Source organism: Abramis brama (genome assembly GCF_963993115.1).
Source record: "Abramis brama genome assembly, chromosome: 12".
In the NCBI taxonomy this organism is placed as follows: Eukaryota; Metazoa; Chordata; class Actinopteri; order Cypriniformes; family Leuciscidae; genus Abramis; species Abramis brama.
In genome coordinates, this window is record NC_139974.1 from 5970926 (window position 1) to 5987678 (window position 16753).

General features: G+C 36.7%; 1 protein-coding gene across 3 annotated transcripts; it reads left to right on the top strand.

Annotated features, from left to right (window-relative positions):
* The first annotated feature begins 994 nt into the window (after positions 1 to 994).
* On the top strand, positions 995 to 15475 carry LOC311093267 (casein kinase II subunit alpha). 3 transcript variants are annotated; one of them, XM_084130535.1, is made up of 15 exons: positions 1016 to 1082; positions 2658 to 2728; positions 5035 to 5114; positions 5733 to 5863; positions 7013 to 7124; positions 9393 to 9494; positions 9604 to 9654; positions 9759 to 9818; positions 10936 to 11019; positions 11340 to 11450; positions 11590 to 11691; positions 13247 to 13347; positions 13424 to 13572; positions 14765 to 14854; positions 15072 to 15475. In XM_084130535.1, the coding sequence occupies exons 4-15, from the start codon at positions 5763 to 5765 to the stop codon at positions 15188 to 15190; spliced, it is 1182 nt and encodes a 393-aa protein (XP_083986661.1). In that variant the 5' UTR covers positions 1016 to 1082; positions 2658 to 2728; positions 5035 to 5114; positions 5733 to 5762; the 3' UTR covers positions 15191 to 15475. The 3 variants fall into 3 exon arrangements, with proteins under 3 accessions (XP_083986660.1, XP_083986661.1, XP_083986662.1); XM_084130534.1 differs by lacking the exon at positions 5035 to 5114 and having other exon boundaries at positions 995 to 1082; XM_084130536.1 differs by lacking the exons at positions 1016 to 1082; positions 2658 to 2728; positions 5035 to 5114; positions 5733 to 5863; positions 7013 to 7124 and adding an exon at positions 7804 to 8179 and having other exon boundaries at positions 8919 to 9494.
* Positions 15476 to 16753: the final 1278 nt, after the last annotated feature.

A 16753-nucleotide genomic window follows, 5' to 3' on the forward strand; every position in this document is an offset into this window, starting at 1 on the left:
ACTTCTGGGCTGTAATTCTGTCAAATTAATTAATGCTGGAGAGGACGATGGCAACAAAAAGAGAGAAAGAGTTTCAAGAGAGAAAAGATCATCTTGGAATCCCACACATTCTAAAGTCACATGGTGCTCATCGGAACTTATGATTGGCTGAAGCAATGCCATTTTGATTCCATCAAGCTATCTATCTATCTATCTATCTATCTATCTATCTATCTATCTATCTATCTATCTATCTATCTATCTATCTATCTATCTATCTATCTATCTATCTATCTATCTCAAGATAATCTATACAAAATATTAATTTACAATATATATACAAACATTTTGGGTGGGTTTTGCCAAAAATAACAAAACCATTGGACAGATACATTTAGACAAAAATGTATGAAAATCCATTCATCACATCTGGATCACGAAAAAGCCTAACATTTATGCATTTATGTTCATTCTTAATTACAGAAATAATAATATTAGAAAATATAAAATATTATTAAAGAAAATATTTTCAAATATTGCGCAGTCAACAATTATGCAAACAAACAAAAAACAAACAGAAAAAGAACAATAAAAACTACAACAAAAAAATTACATTGTTATCAAATATTCTACATTCTACAATCGTGCATACAATAAAACTACAACTACAAAAACAAATATATAAAAAGTGCCATAGAGGAGTAACCTAATAATATAGAAAGCGGAATATAAAAAAAATACTTTGTAGAGCACACAAACTTATGCAAAGAGTCTCTATACTGTCTGTGTACATCCTTACTTCAGTCAACAAAACCATAAATTTGGGGGTTTATTACTAAACTTGCTTTTATGGATGTGAATTTCGGTCAAAAATACAAGTAAATGGATCAAAATGGTTTTTTTTTCCCCACAAATTTTATTAACATTTTGTCAAAGTACAATTTTCAAAAGCCTGTGTTCAACAGGAGGACAGAAACCGATCGAGCGGAAGCCAGTCTCAGTGCCTCGCGCCGCTGCCTCGCGCCCCCTGCAGGACTGGAGGAGCGTCGCGTCTCCTCGCGCTAACTGCCTTTGCCGCCGCCATATTAACACAGAGCTGAGAGGTAATACAAACCGCCCTTTATTTCAATACTTCGTGTCAATCTATACATACTTTTAATATATATATATGACCATTAAATCATTTCAGGGACGACGAGGGGGTTTTGTATTGTGTATTATGCTCTTTTGTGTCTTTAGAAATGTGTAATGTGTAGATGATTGAACGTTAGCATGGCTGTGGCTAACGTGATGATATGCTAATGATATATACGAGTAACTCGATGATTTTATGCCTTTTAAATTGTTTAACATTTAAATGGTGTCGTAAATGTGTTTACGTGTAGATGTATTTGAAAATGAAGTAACTGAGTGATTGCGAATGTGTGAATTAAGGACAGGCTGTTAGTTTAGCTCCTAACTGATGCTCTACATCCTGATCTGAATGAGTGTTTCAAGCTCCATGTCTGATTTTGGTCAGTATTCTCTTATTTAACCTCTTATTCCATTTTAAATCTGTAAAAAGCTTCATAAAGACTTAAAATATTTAACACCATGTATTTGGGTCATCTATGAAGAGGCTTTAAGATTGTGTTTTAGGCTCATTGGTGGATATTTCATTAAGACAGACAATATTTAAAGGGTTGAAAGCGTTATTTTAAACACATTTTAAAGGTGCATTTGTTTGCATATGTGGTTAGAGGTTTATTGATTAAAAAAAAAAAATGTTTAAAATGTTTTTAAATTCTTTTATCAGTATCCACTATCATTCTGGAAGGTGGTGAACTGGTTTGATGGTTTAATCCAGAGAAACACTCCTTTGATCCCAAAGCATAATTATTAAACCTAGTGAGATAACTATCCAGGCAGCATTTTTAGGTATCATAGACACATTTAAAACATGCCTTTGATGCCCAAAAATACAGACTATGGGCAATGGGACACTTGACTTTTCCCTGGCCAAATAAGTGTCGCAACAGTGATGGAATACTTTATCAAAATTGGTGGGAAAACCTGTCACTCACATGAGATCGACCAATAGCAAACCACAACCATCCAATCAAGTCCTGCCCTACATTTCTTCTTCTTCGAGAAGCCGTTTCAATATTGAATATATATTTTTCTAATTATTTTCAAAATATATAATTAGAGCATCTAATTATGCTATAAAATATTTCAGATGCTATAAACTGGTCTTTGTAAATGCAAGCTGCATAAAATAACAATAAAAATCCTATTCAATTGGTCAAAGTGTGGGCTTGTTATTAATTTTAGTATGATTTAAAAAGTCCTAAATTAGATTTTAAAAGCTCTGCAAATACCCTGGTGTTTCATCCTGGTGAGGTCGGTTGATCAATCTCTGTGCACTTAGTGACTGAGATCGACACCGTTCTGACGGACAGATGGAGAATGTTCCCTAATGAAAGTTTATGATTGTTTTTCACTGAATCATCACTTGGTGTGTTCAACACAAATGTTGTTTTGAGAGGGTTTGTGCCAGTGTCCTGGTTTGGCTGCACACAACAGGTTTACATACATACAAACAAACACAAACACACACACATCTGTGCAAATCAGATACTGCCGTCAGTGGCGATTCTTAAATTCTTAATGTTGTTTGTTTTTGCATTGCCTCACAGGCGTTTGGACTGTCGTCCTCTTGTAAATTCAGCACAAGATTCCCCAAGGCTGCCCGCAAGTACAGTTGAAGGTGAGTGTGAGTTAAATGTCCAAACCTCATTCGACACATTGGGGAACATGTAAAATGTGTCTGCATATTTGTTCTGTAGATTAGATCATGTCATTTTTGCTCTGAGATACTGTAATGACTGCTGGTGAATACAGGCTTTGTGAATCATGTGATATCAGGTTCAGCGCTCTTCTGAGGCGGCAGGAATCTTTGGTGACCAAACCCAAATGCCATCTGGCAAAACAAAATTATCCATTGTTGCTGATGGTACACTCCCATGAATGTCATTTAGCATCATTGTTATTTGTGTTCCAGCATTCCTGTTTTGACTAATAAATGGGGATGTGCCAAACAACATACTTTTAAACTAGTTGGCGAGTATGGAGGACCAGGAGTGCCACTTAAAAATAAAATGAAGAATCAATTTAATAATTCAAACATAAAAATGTATATAAACAAATCACTTTTAAATGGACAAATAAATAGACATTTTTAAAGTTTAATATACGTTTCAAATTAGGCGAAAGCTGATTGGTTGCTCCCACGTGTGTACTGTCCAATGGCATTTTTTAACTCGATTGACAAATGGATAAAGAAAAGCATTTGGCAAATGGATAAAGAAAAGCGTAGGCGAGTTGTCTAAATGACTAGTTGATGAATTGGTCTTAAGGAAACGCTGTATAACTAGGCAGGTTTTAGGTTTACTTGACCCTGACCCCGATGCATTTCTTCAGCAGCGTTTACATAAGATATGCTCAAGTGTAAAATTTTGTAAAAAAGTGTGGCTATTTTTAATATTAAATGCCATCTTAAAAACACAATACTACCTTTAAAAAAACAGCATGAGACGTGATGCAAAGCTAGAGATGATCGTCTGCATGTGTATGGCTGTTGTAGAGATGCAGATATTTAGGCATGTTGCATGTCTTGTATCTTGTGCCCCTAACATTTAAAGAGCAACTTCACCAATTTTCAATCAACTCTATTCTTACAATGTCTGTAAGATAGATTTGTTAGCGTTTTGCGTCTTTGTACGCAAGTTTAGTCTTTGCTGCTGACCTTAATAATCCAATTTAACCATAAGCAAACATCATAGTGAAACATTACATTTGTGTTTCTTTTTTTATTACTGAAATAAGTGTTGCATTTTATTTTCCTGCATCCTATTCTTCTACAGTACAGAATGGAAGCAGAGCTAAAAGGTTTGTTTGCGGTGCGCTCTCTACTGTACAGATGTGAATTTGCAGTTCCTTCAGCCTGGTTTAACACAGCTTTTTTTGTTATTAAAAAACAAACAAGCAAGCTCAGCCCAGGTGAGAAAAAGTAACGTAATGTGACGCATTACATTCCATAAAAAGTAATAAAGTAAAGAAGTTAGTTACTTTTAGAAATGCAATATTGTAGCACGTTACTTTTTTTTAAAAGTAACTTTCCCCAACGCTGTAAATGAGGACATCTGGGTGCAGGTTAACAAAGAGAAAGACTACACATTGTTCATTTATATACTTCTGACATTGTAACTAACAATGCAAAGCTGGTTGAAAACTAGCAAACTTGTCCTTTTAATGATGATATGAGCAGGCCATATGGTTTCCCTTATTCCCTTCTATTCTCAACTAGTTAAATGAAATTACAGTAGTACAGACATGAGTGAAATCTAATCACACTATGTCCTGCAGGCCTGATTTCATCACAGCACTGACTCCAGTACTGTATCAAAATGGTTTATTAAACAGGAGGTTCCTGGCTTAAAATGTGATGAGACATTCACAGCTCTTGTAAAATAGATTGATTTCTATTTTAATGTGGCAACGCTGCTTTTTTAACTAAAGTGCCTACAGATAAGTTGTTAATATAGCATGGCAGACATCTTTTTATTGGAGTTATTAATATATTTTTACATTTTTAAACATTAACCAACCCGTATTGCCTTGAATGGTGTTTTCTGAAGCATTATCAGATGTAACGCTTACTTTTGATCTTTTTCACATCTGATAATGGGGTTTTCAAAAGTGGAAGTCGTCATAGTTGGGTAAACTTCGATAATGGTGACTACAACTACAACAAATATAATTTTTGCACACTTCCAAAAAAAGGAAAAAAATCTTTGATTGATTACATTGGTCAGAAGAGAGAAAATGTCAATGTTTCAATGGCAATGATATCAACGCCGAAATGAAATGAAGTGGTACAGGTCAGAGCTTTTAAGTTGTTTATGTTCATTATTATTGTATTGTTATGTGCTTTGAGACATGAGGTAGTTTAACGCAGCGTCTCTCGTGACGCTTTTGTTTGCTCCCTGCTGTACGTGTTCATGTGTTTCGAAGGAGGCGTGGCTTTGGAGACGCTCTGAAGGGAGGGTGGGATCTTATCTCTCCGAAAATTGCCTACCCTACCTTTAATAGATGTATGTATGCAATTTCTCACCAAAAAAAATCCTAAATGTCTAAAATGTAAACACTTATAGGCTTACCATGGGGAACGAGGGTGAGAAAAACACGTTTTTGAAGGATCGATGTCTTGAATCATTATTTAAATTGTTAATTTTGAACAAAAAAAAAAAAGTTGTGTACTACAGCTCTAGTTACTTAAAATGAATAGAAAGCCAAAAAGAAAATGGCGCCAACTTGTGTTTTTTATTTTTATTTTTTATGTGTGTGTGTTTTCAACCCTGAAAGAATGTGCTGACACCTTTTGGACTGCGGTGGTCGAGTCTTCCTCGGTCTGCTTGCATCTAGATTAAAACTTTCCTCCATCTGGGCAGAGTTTCAGAGCCTTAATCCAATTTATCAAGACAGTCAGGGGTCCGTGTCGTGGGCGGGGGCCTGTAAAGCCGAACATCCCAGTTGTAGAGTTTTTTTTTTTTTTATCCTTTGTTTGTCCACGTTCAAACGGGGCCACATATTTCAGGCCCCAGGCATTGCATTGCAGTCAATGTTATCGATGTGCGTTGGCCTGATAGTTCTGTCCTTGTATTGATTGGTTATTTGTGTGTGTGTGTGTTTGTGTTTGTATGTGTGTTCAGCCCTGACAGGCGCAGCCACACACACAGATCATGTCCGGCCCTGTCACGAGTCGATCCCGCGTTTATCCAGACGTCAACACACAGAGGCCGCGGGAATACTGGGACTATGAATCTCACGTCGTAGAGTGGGGGTGAGTGCTGAGACAGATTTATTTTTTTTAGTGTGTGATGGCAATGCCTGATATTGATGTGAGAATGATTGTGGGCTGATATTAGACTTCTGGAATGTCGAAGATCACAAAAATTAAGTAAATTACAGGGTTGTTATCAGTCAAGATTGGATTGTTTTAATAATGTTTTTCTAAGCCTGGAAATTGAATATACACTGTACCATTCTGAAGTTTGGAGGCAATATATACATATATATTTGTATACTTTTACTCAGCAAGCATGCATTCAATTCATTAAAAGTGACAGTGAAGACATTTATGTTACAAAACATTTCTATTTCAAATAAATGCTGTTCTTTTGAACTTTCTATTAATCAAAGAATCCTGATTTTTTTCAACATTGATAATAATACAAAATATTTCTTGAGCATCAAATCAGCATATTATAATGATTTCTGACGGATCATGTGACACTGAAGACTGGAGTAATGATGCTGAAAATTCAGCTTTGATCACAGGAATAAATCACATTTTAAAATCTATTACAATACAAGAGTTATTTAAAATTGTAATAATATTTCACAATGTTGCTGTTTTTACTGTATTTTTGATCAAATAAATGCAGCCTTGGTGAGCAGAAGAGACAATAAAAAAGGTAAAACTTGCTCACAATCCATAGTGATTGTTTGATTTGTTAGTGAATCGTTCTTTTGAGTTGGCTTTTTTTTAACAAGTCAGTGTAACAGGTTCACAGATTGCTCTCGCAAAATCGGAAAGGGGTAGGATTGTGCCAGCGCAGTAATGTATTGAGATATATCACAAGATTTGCTCTTTCTCTCGCAGTGACGCTGATTCTCGATTGCGTGTTTAGGGCAGATTTAATCTCAATTAAATGCAGTTGAATTGAACAGAACACAGGGGTCTTGAGGACTTTATTGTTCACAAACACTGTGGTAATTGCAAGCTAATGGTGTTTGATTCATTAGTTTGAACACTTTACATGGCTAATGATCAAATATTAAGTATCTTATTAGTTTTCATTCAGTGGTCAGAGTTTGCAGAAGGTTGTGTGAAGTGTTTCTCTGTAGGGATACAGTGCTGATGTCTTTTGTTTGTCTGGATCGGCATTTCATTTGCGCTTGTAATAACAGCTGTCGGTCTTGTCAACAGGAATCAAGACGACTACCAGCTGGTGCGGAAACTCGGCCGAGGAAAGTACAGCGAAGTGTTTGAAGCCATCAACATCACAAACAACGAGAAAGTAGTCGTCAAAATACTCAAGGTGAAGAGCGTTGTTGTTCCAGACAGCTTTAAAGGCGTTCGGTTGGGTTCAGGTTGGGAAGACCCGCAGACTTCATTTTCCGAGTCGTTGACAAGAACGTATGCTGAGATAAGCCTGTTTACGTTATGGAAGGCAGTGGACGGTATCGAAACCAGAAGCTGCTGGCCGGCGTTCAGATGAACGGGCGCCTGTCGAATTCCTTCCTCGCCCCCTCCTCCTCTAAACCAGAGAAAGCTCTAGATTCTAGCGATAACACCCGACGAGCTGAGAGCTTCTTTTCAAGCTAAGTGATAAATAGTTTTGAAGATTAGCGCCGTTGTCCCGTAATGTAGCCAGTCGTGTTTAATGAACTTCCCCTACCTGGAGACACGGAGGATGAAGCCGCACAGATTGAGTCTAGACGCAGTTATATCAGATGTCTTTGCGTCAAACTCATCTGTACTTCAATACAAGATGAAATTGAAATTGGGCTTATTTACTTCCTTAATAATCTACTTTACTTTGGTTAGGAGCTGTGGCGATACGAGTCCAGCTTGTTCCATTCCTTCTCAAACCCATTATCAAAGTGAAATAACTTTATCTTACTCTTAATAAAATGAGTTCTTTTCTTCTGATGTAACCAATTCCATGTTGGTTGTGAAAAAAATAAAATAAATTAACCAATAATCTCTCCACTTTTCATGATCCAATCAAGTCAAATCAGCTTTATTTATTTAGGGCTTTATACAATAGATTGTTTTAAAGCAGCTTCACTAGAACTGGGCATTGACACGATTCACAAGCTTGCGATTTGATTCAGTTTGATTCGATATTGATTAATTTGGATATATATCAGGTACACTGTCAATTATTCTTAAGGAGAAAAAACCTGTTAAAATTAATAACTTATTTCAATACAAATATTTGAATTGCACATAAGGCAGTTTTTATAATAATAACAACTTTTTAATGACACAATTATGTTTCTTCTCCAATTCGTTAAAACGTTTGCTGTCATAACTTGTTTTAATGACAGATTTATTCAAACATGTATGAAATTGAGGAACAGGTTAAAGGTGCAATGTGTGATATTTCTGAGGATCTATTGACAGAAATGCAATATAAGATCCATAACTATGTTTTCAGTGGTGTATAAAGACCTTACTTAATGAACCGTTATGTTTGTATTACCTTAGAATGAGTCATTTATATCTACATAACCGCGGGCACACCCTTCTATGAAGGTCGACATATTGTGACGTCATGTTTCTACCGTAGCCGACAGCGAACAAACAGCGCTACAGAGCGCGTTTCGTCACTAACTTGAATGAGAAGCAGCAGAAAAAGACGCAGCAGAATACTCAGGTTGTCCCTGACTCTGCAAACGTGGAGAAAAACATGCTGTCTGAACTGCCTCGGACATCGTAACGTTAGCTATTTCCCCTTACCAGCTGTTTTGATGCTCTTATCCGTAGCTCTTATCTTATACTAACTAGCATGGAAACAGGCTATGGTAAAAGTCAGTGAATAAAAGACTAACACAATGATGAACAAGTAAAAATAATCGCAATAACGTGGTTTTACTGAATAATTAAGTAAATATGATTTAATATAAAATATAATATAAAGAAACCTCATTGCTTGACTTTCTACTCTCTGCTGACTCAGACGACGACATCTTCCGATCCTACGTCGACCACCGTAGCTTCTCCTTCGAGTTTGCAATTTGAAGGATTGGCCTTGAGTGACTGACTGTTTGCAATTCGCAAATCTCACCACTAGATGCTGCTAAAAATCACACACTGCACCTTTAAGTAAAAATATAATGAATATTTAACATAGTGCATATATTTTTTTCAAAATTCTCCTTCATTTAATTTTTGATTAAAATGAGAATCGGGAAATCAATATTTTTAACCCAGTCCTAAGCTTCACAGTAATAAACAGGTAAATAACAGAATCAATGATAGAAATTTTCAAATATGAAACACATTCAAGTTCTGCTGTAAAGTAGCTCTAAAAAAGTTTATTCAGCTCAAGTCTGTTCAGTGTTGATTCAATTCTGCTCAATAACTGTGTAAAGTTCATCATTGAGCTCATTTCAGTTCTCATCTGATAGTGTCAGTGCAGTCAAACAAACACAGATGGATATGATCAAATCCTGCCCTATGTTATTTCCCACTGAATATTCAGTTTAACACATTATGGAAGTTAAATGTATTGCAAATGCAGTTTTTATCTTGTCTTTAATGATTTTGTCGCATGTTTTGTCATTATTTCCACATGCAGCCAGTAAAGAAGAAGAAAATCAAGCGGGAAATCAAAATTTTGGAGAATTTGAGAGGCGGCCCCAACATCATCACACTTCTAGACATTGTCAAGGATCCAGTGGTCAGTTGGATTTCTTGAAGATGATGTTTGATATGAAAATGTTCTGTATTGTTGAGAGCGACGTTTCAAATGCGTCTTTGACTGAAGTCTCTTGTGTTTCTCCCTCAAGTCTCGAACCCCAGCACTGGTATTTGAACATGTGAACAACACAGACTTCAAGGTAAATCATTTCTGCTTCCTGCTAAATCAATTCTGCCACCAAAATGAAAGACAAAAAAAAATCAGTTCGATTAAACTCAACCATCCGCTTGTTCTGTCGTGCAGCAATTGTATCAAACGCTATCAGACTACGACATTCGGTTCTACATGTACGAGATCCTAAAGGTGAGTTCCTTCAGATATCATCTTAAAGCTGTTCACAGAAACTCCAGAGTATCTCAAGTCTGTGGCCACTTGTACCTAATTATTAGTTTTGTTTATACCATTTTTGTTTATACCTGTATTTTTCCAATCTGTTTCAAACTCTCCCCAGATCTTATTGCTGCACTTTTAGTATGTTGTTCATATACATTTGCTGTTAGTCAGTTGTGTGGGAATCCTGGAGTTCATGGGTTCAGGTGTGTTAATCTGAATCAGGTAAAACTGCGTCACTGCAGCAGAAAGAGCATCTGTCCACTGGCTTAACCTCTTTACCTTTACCACTCATTGCCCCGTTGCCCTCCCTCTGTTTCTCGCTTTGTCTTTGATTCCCAGACCCTTTTTGTATTAGGATCAACAATCTCCTGTTTATGTTATAATATTGTGAAATTTTCTATTTGAATATATTGTAAAATGTACTTTTAATCCTGTGTGATTCAAAGCGAATTTTCAGCATCATTACTCCAGTCTTCAGTGTCACATGATCCGTCAGAAATCATGCTGATTATCTGATTTGCTGCTCAAGAAACGTTTTGTATTATTATCAGTGTTGAAAACAGTTGTGCTGCTGCTTCGTATTTTTGTGAGAAAAGGATTCTTTGATGAACAAAAAGTTTAAAAGAACAGCATTTATTTGAAATAGAAATCTTTTAATGTCAATTTTGATCAATTTACTGCGTCCTTGATCAATTAAATATTATATATGGGGATTTTTAAACGCATAGAAGACATTGTATTGTGATTTAATATATAATATACAGCTTTTCTTTGGGTGATTTTACAAGATAAAATTAGAATGTTCTCTAATGTTTTAATGTTCAATCTTTTAAAAATAATCTTCAATTTTACTTATGTAAATTTAAATTGAGTTAAATTTTATAGTAGATGAAATTTATTTTAAAAATATATTAAATAAAATAATACAATATTTTTAATATACATAATTTAATCAGCTATCATAATTTTTTTTTGTTAAAAAATAAGTAATCCAGTAATCACAAACGATTAAATAATGATTTATTAGTGAAAAGGCGTGAGAAGCCTGGTGTTTAAGTCTGGTTCTCTCTCCCTGTCTCTCTCTCAGGCGTTGGACTACTGCCACAGTATGGGAATCATGCACAGAGATGTGAAGCCACACAATGTAATGATCGACCATGAACACAGAAAGGTACTTCCCGCTCGCGTCACGGCTTCTCACTCCACACGTCTGATTGGCTGAATGACGCCGAGCTCGCTTGCGTGCACCAATCACAGACCAGAGATTGCTGTAGTAAAAGAGAAGCTTTGTTTGTTGCTGTGACATCAAGCACATTACTTTAAGCTAGATCAAAATTAAAAGGTCTATTAATTTTGCAAGTTTCCTGCATCATCAGGGACAGTCCTATGAGATGCTGAGTGAATCACTAATTGTGATTTGAATCATTAATTATTCCCCCGTTGACTGAGTTCACATCTGACTCTTGTCTGATGGTGTGTTTTCTTGTTTAGCTGCGTCTGATAGACTGGGGCTTAGCGGAGTTTTATCACCCCAGTCAGGAGTACAACGTCAGGGTGGCGTCTCGATATTTCAAAGGACCTGAACTGCTGGTGGACTATCAGGTGAGACCAGATGCAAACAAGACAAAAGCATCTGTTCAAGCTTCTGTTGAATAAACATGCACATACAGAAACAGTGTAACATGAAGTCGTCTGTTTTGTTTTGCTGCTTTTTGACGCTCATGTTGGTTTCGTCCCTCAGATGTATGACTACAGTTTAGACATGTGGAGCTTAGGCTGCATGTTGGCCAGTATGATCTTCCGGAAAGAGCCTTTTTTCCACGGACACGACAACTATGATCAGGTGAGACCTTCTGCTTCTAGGTCTTTTCAAATATTCATTGTTGTCTTGGCACTTTATAGTGACCGATGTTTGTGGCGTAATCACAAAAGATTATTAGAATTAATTTGCCTCAAACAGTGTTGGGTGTAATTAATTACCAGGTAATCCAATTACCTTTCCCTTGAAAAAGTAAAGTAAGGGATTACTCTTAATTCTGTAGTTTAATTACAGTTAATTCTGATTTAATTGCATTATAAACTGTATAGACTAGAACAATTCTATATAAAACAATAGTGGATTTAACATCAAAATTTTATGTTAAAATGTATGTTTTTATTGTAACCTTCATCCTTTACGCACTTTGGTCAGTTCAAGAATAATTTATGCAATTCTATATTGTTTATTTGAAAGAATTAAAAGAGCAGATTATTGTCTGTCCTTGTATTGTTCAGCTGGTCGAGGTTGATATGGGATTTAGAAAGTAATTAGTAATCCAATTCTTTTCAGAAAGAGTGTAATTGGTATCGTAATTTAATTACACTGTTGAAGATGTAATTAGTATCTAGTAATTAATTACTTTTTTAGAGTAACTTACCCAACACTGGCCTCAGATCATAGCATGGAAGACGATGTGCTTGGATGGTGGAATATTTCTGAAATATGCACATTTGAGTATTTTATGCTCTAATATTTCCCACAATCCCTTGTGTTCACAAATAGAAAGATTTGTGACTGCTTTCCGATGTTATCAAGATAGTGTTATATTTTCTCCCAGTGTCCTACTGTCTGTCTGCATAAATTAAAGTGCAGTACATACTTTGTATACTCATAAGTGTTTGAATTATATTAATATAAAATATATTAGTGCTGCAACAACTAATTGAACTAATCGGCCATTATCAATAATGAAAATAATTGACAAAGAATTTGATTAGTTGAGTCTGTATAATCGACAGATTAATCGATTATCAAAATCATTAGTTGCAGCCCTAAAATATATTATTATATATAATTATATAGAAATGATCTAACTATATATAAAATTATAATTTTAATGATTATATTATAAGCATATTTTTTTTTTTTAGGCTGAAAACGAGTGAATTTTAGCACTTCCGGTCTACGTCCTGAAGTCAATGGGGTTTTTAAATGGATTTGTGGTTAAATGCCTAAAAAAAGTTTCTTGGTGAACACAAGTTCAATATATTTTCACATTTTATTCTATGACATAAATACATCACTAATACCCCCTTGTGATTTAAAAACAACAACAACTGGCTAAATTGGAAAAGCCTGATGTTTACAATCACGTACTTGCAAACTATTCTGAATTTAGGCTTCAAAATTTATCTAAAATTTTATAAAAGTTATCTCAATCTGTGAAGGTTTTCATGATGAATAAAACAGGCAAGAATCATAAACTTATTTTCTGCAATAATCCAAAAGACAATGGAAAAATGTTTTTTGTGTGGAGGGAACCAGTGTAATGCTGACTTCAGTTGTCAGCTGGTTTGATCTGTTGGATGTGTGTCTGCTGCCCTCTGCTGTTTTTAACCAGTACTGTGTCTTTGTCCAGCTTGTACGGATTGCCAAAGTCCTGGGCACAGAGGACCTCTACGACTACATCGACAAATACAACATTGAGCTCGACCCACGGTTCAACGACATTTTGGGAAGGTACGTTGAGATGTGTGATTGTTTTATCCATGTAATACTTTGACCTCACTTTAAGGATTTTACCATCTCTCTCCAGACATTCCCGGAAAAGGTGGGAACGGTTTGTCCACAGTGAGAACCAGCACCTGGTCAGTACCGAAGCGTTGGACTTCCTGGACAAACTGTTGCGCTACGACCACCAAGCTCGCCTCACCGCCCGCGAGGCCATGGAGCACCCTTATTTCTGTGAGTGTCTTCATCTACAGACACTATGAAGATCAACTGCTGTGCTCCTCATGCCGGAGTCTAGGATCTCTTAAACCTAGTAAATAGTAGGGGTGTAACGGTTCACAAAATTCACGGTTCGGTTCAATACGATACACTTGTGTCACGGTTCGGTACGTTTTCGATACAGCAAAAAGAAAGAAATGCCAGAGATTTTTATTTTTTTAAATTAAAACTAACATTATAAAGTATTACTTTGAGCAATGATGGAGCTATAATAGACTCTTCTTAGGATCATATAAAACAAAACAGCTCCTTGGAAAAAATGAAATGTAATATTGTAGTAGTTATAAACAAAGGTCTATTTTAGTTCAGATTAACATTTGAGGGCAGCAATTTTATTCATAATGTCAAAATAAAACCGATGTAATGTTACTTGAATTCATTATAGCCTACTATTCCTGCCAAACTTCCATTGTTGCAGTTAGTGTTACTACAGTAAATCCATGGTAAATGTTGCAGATCTGTGGACACTGGATAGTTTGTTCATGGCACAATGTTTCTTCCTGGCTTCCACGCACTGTTTAATCCGTTATTATAACAGAGAAATGTGAATGTTTCTCACTAGATCTCGCAGCGATGTTATTACTTCAGTGGTGAATTCAAATTATTTCTTTACTGGATCTCTTAGCGCTGTGTAGTAACAGTGTCGCTTGATCACCATCGGCTCGCGCTGCACTGGTCCAAACTGATAAACGGTCCGTCAACCACACAATAACGAGTAGCTCAGTTTCGTTCTGCCCATTTGATGTTGGACAATGTTGTGGTCGCGCCGGCGTCTCTTACTTTATGAGCGTGCTTGTCACGCGTGACCCGCCTACATTTGAAATTTTGGCTGGTTCGAACGGTTCAATACGAATACGCTTACCGTTACACTAGTAAATAGCCAAGGAAGCAGAACCAATATCCCAATCTGATTCAAAAACACATTTATTTGCAAAGTTGACATTTACGTCAGTTTTGTGATGAAATGATTGAGAAGTGTGAACAATATCTCTGGAGGAACTAAAGGGTATTTTCTCGCTCATTTGAAATAAAAGGTTAATTTGCATCATCACTGTGCCCATATGTGAAGCGCTTTGAGTACCCAGAAAAGCGTTATATAAATGTAACGATATATTATTATTATTATTATTATGATGTCTTGTGTCAGATCCCATTGTGAAGGACCAGGCGAGGATGGGCTCCACTTCAGGACTGTCCGCTGGATCCACTCCTGTCAGCACGTCCAGTATGATCACAGGTCAGTCATGTGACTCCCTCCGGGGATCATGCTTATTGAACTGAGAATTACAGACTATAATTAAGATTACAGAAGTATTTTTCTGTGTTCATGAGAAACACGCCGTTACTAAAAGGCACTGATCTGCAGGTCTTCAAGGTGTCAGAGTGTCAGCTGATCCTTGACGCATTGCAAGTGTGTTTGCTTCTAAAAGCTGAGTGTGTTTGTTTGCCTGTAGGAGGCGTCACATCCATGTCCTCGTCCCAGCCGATGGCCAACATCGCCGGCTCTCCTGTCATCTCGTCTCCCAGTGTTCTCGCCACACAGGTTCCTGCAGCCGCCGGTGCGCAGCCCTGAACACACACACACACACTCTCTCGCTCTCTCTGCCCTGGGCCACAGTTTTATGTTGAGTGTAAACAAACTAAAGAGAGACTAAACTAGGTTTCTTTTTTTTTTCTTCCTTTTTTTCTTGTTTTTTTTTCCATACAATAATTATATATTGAAGCTGGGACACACAGCAGACAGTTGTTATGTTGCATCGGTGTCTGGCAGTCTTTCCTGATGATGGTGTCTATATAGAAGCCACTACAGTGTAGAAATTCAGAAAATGGATAATAAAATGTATTTTATATGTCCCTATTTTGGCTTCTGTTTGTTATTTGAACAATATGGATATTTGCTGATGAGACTGTTGTTCATCCAGGTTTTTGGGGATTTAAAACGACAACATACAGTTGTGTTCAAAATAATAGCAGTGTGTTTAAAAAAGTGAGTAAAGCTCAAAATCCTAATAATAACTTTTATTTCAATACACACAAATGCATTGGGAACATTGCACATTCTATTCAAAATCAAAACATGAAGAAAAATGTATCAAGTTTGTTATTACTTTCTATAAAGTGAAGAAAAGGGAATATTAGGCTGTTCAAAAAAATTGCAGTGTCTGCATTTTTCTTTACAAAGTCAAACATTTACTGTATAAACTGAAAAATGCTTGAAGATTTAGCTTTCTTGTGAATCACTGAACTAATATTTAGTTGTATAACCACGGTTTCTAAGAACTGCTTCGCATCTGTTGCATGGAGTCGACCAACTTCTGGCACCTGTGTGAACAGGTATTCCAGCCCAGGACGATTGCACTACAGACCACAATTCCTCTGCATTTCTTGGTTTTGCCTCAAAAACAGCATTTTTTATGTCACCCCACAAGTTTTCTATTGGGCTGGCCACTCCATAACGTTAATCTTGTTGGTCTGGACCAAGATGCTGCTCGCTTACTGGTGTGTTTGGGGTCGCTGTCTTGTTGAAACACCCATTTCAAGGGCATTTCCTCTTCGGCATAAGGCAACATGACCTCTTTAAGTATTCTGATGTACTCAAACTGATCCATGGAAACATCCCCATATCATGATGCTTGTGCCTCCATGCTTCACAGTCTTCACAGTGTACTGTGGCTTGAATTCAGCGTTTGGGGGTCGTCTGACAAACTCTCTGCGGCCCCTAGACCCAAAAAGAACAATCTTGCTTTCATCAGTCCACAAAATATTGCGCCATTTCTCTTTAGGCCAGTCAATGTGTTCTTTGGCAGATTGTATCCTCTTTAGCACATGTCGTTTTTTCAACAATGGGACTTTGTGGGGGCTTCTTGCCGATAGCTTGGCTTCACATAGGCGTCTTCTAATTGTTACAGTACTCACGGGTAACTTGAGATCTTCTTTGATCACCCTGGAGCTGATCATTGGCTGAGTCTTTGCCATTTTGGCTATTCTTCGATCCATTCGAATGGTAGTTTTCCGTTTTCTTCCACGTCTTTCTGGTTTTGATATCATTTTAGCTGAGCAGCCTATCATTTTCTGCACTTCTTTATACGTTTTACCCTCTCCAATCAACTTTTTAATCAAAGTCCGCTGTTCTTCT

Bases quoted from the DNA above. Each gene is read 5' to 3' on its own strand.
- LOC311093267 (XM_084130534.1), top strand. From the start codon at position 5,763: ATGTCCGGCCCTGTCACGAGTCGATCCCGCGTTTATCCAGACGTCAAC. The intron at 7,125-9,392 runs GTGAAGAGCGTT...TTCCACATGCAG, and splicing joins TAGTCGTCAAAATACTCAAG to CCAGTAAAGAAGAAGAAAAT. The intron at 11,451-11,589 runs GTGAGACCAGAT...TTCGTCCCTCAG, and splicing joins AACTGCTGGTGGACTATCAG to ATGTATGACTACAGTTTAGA.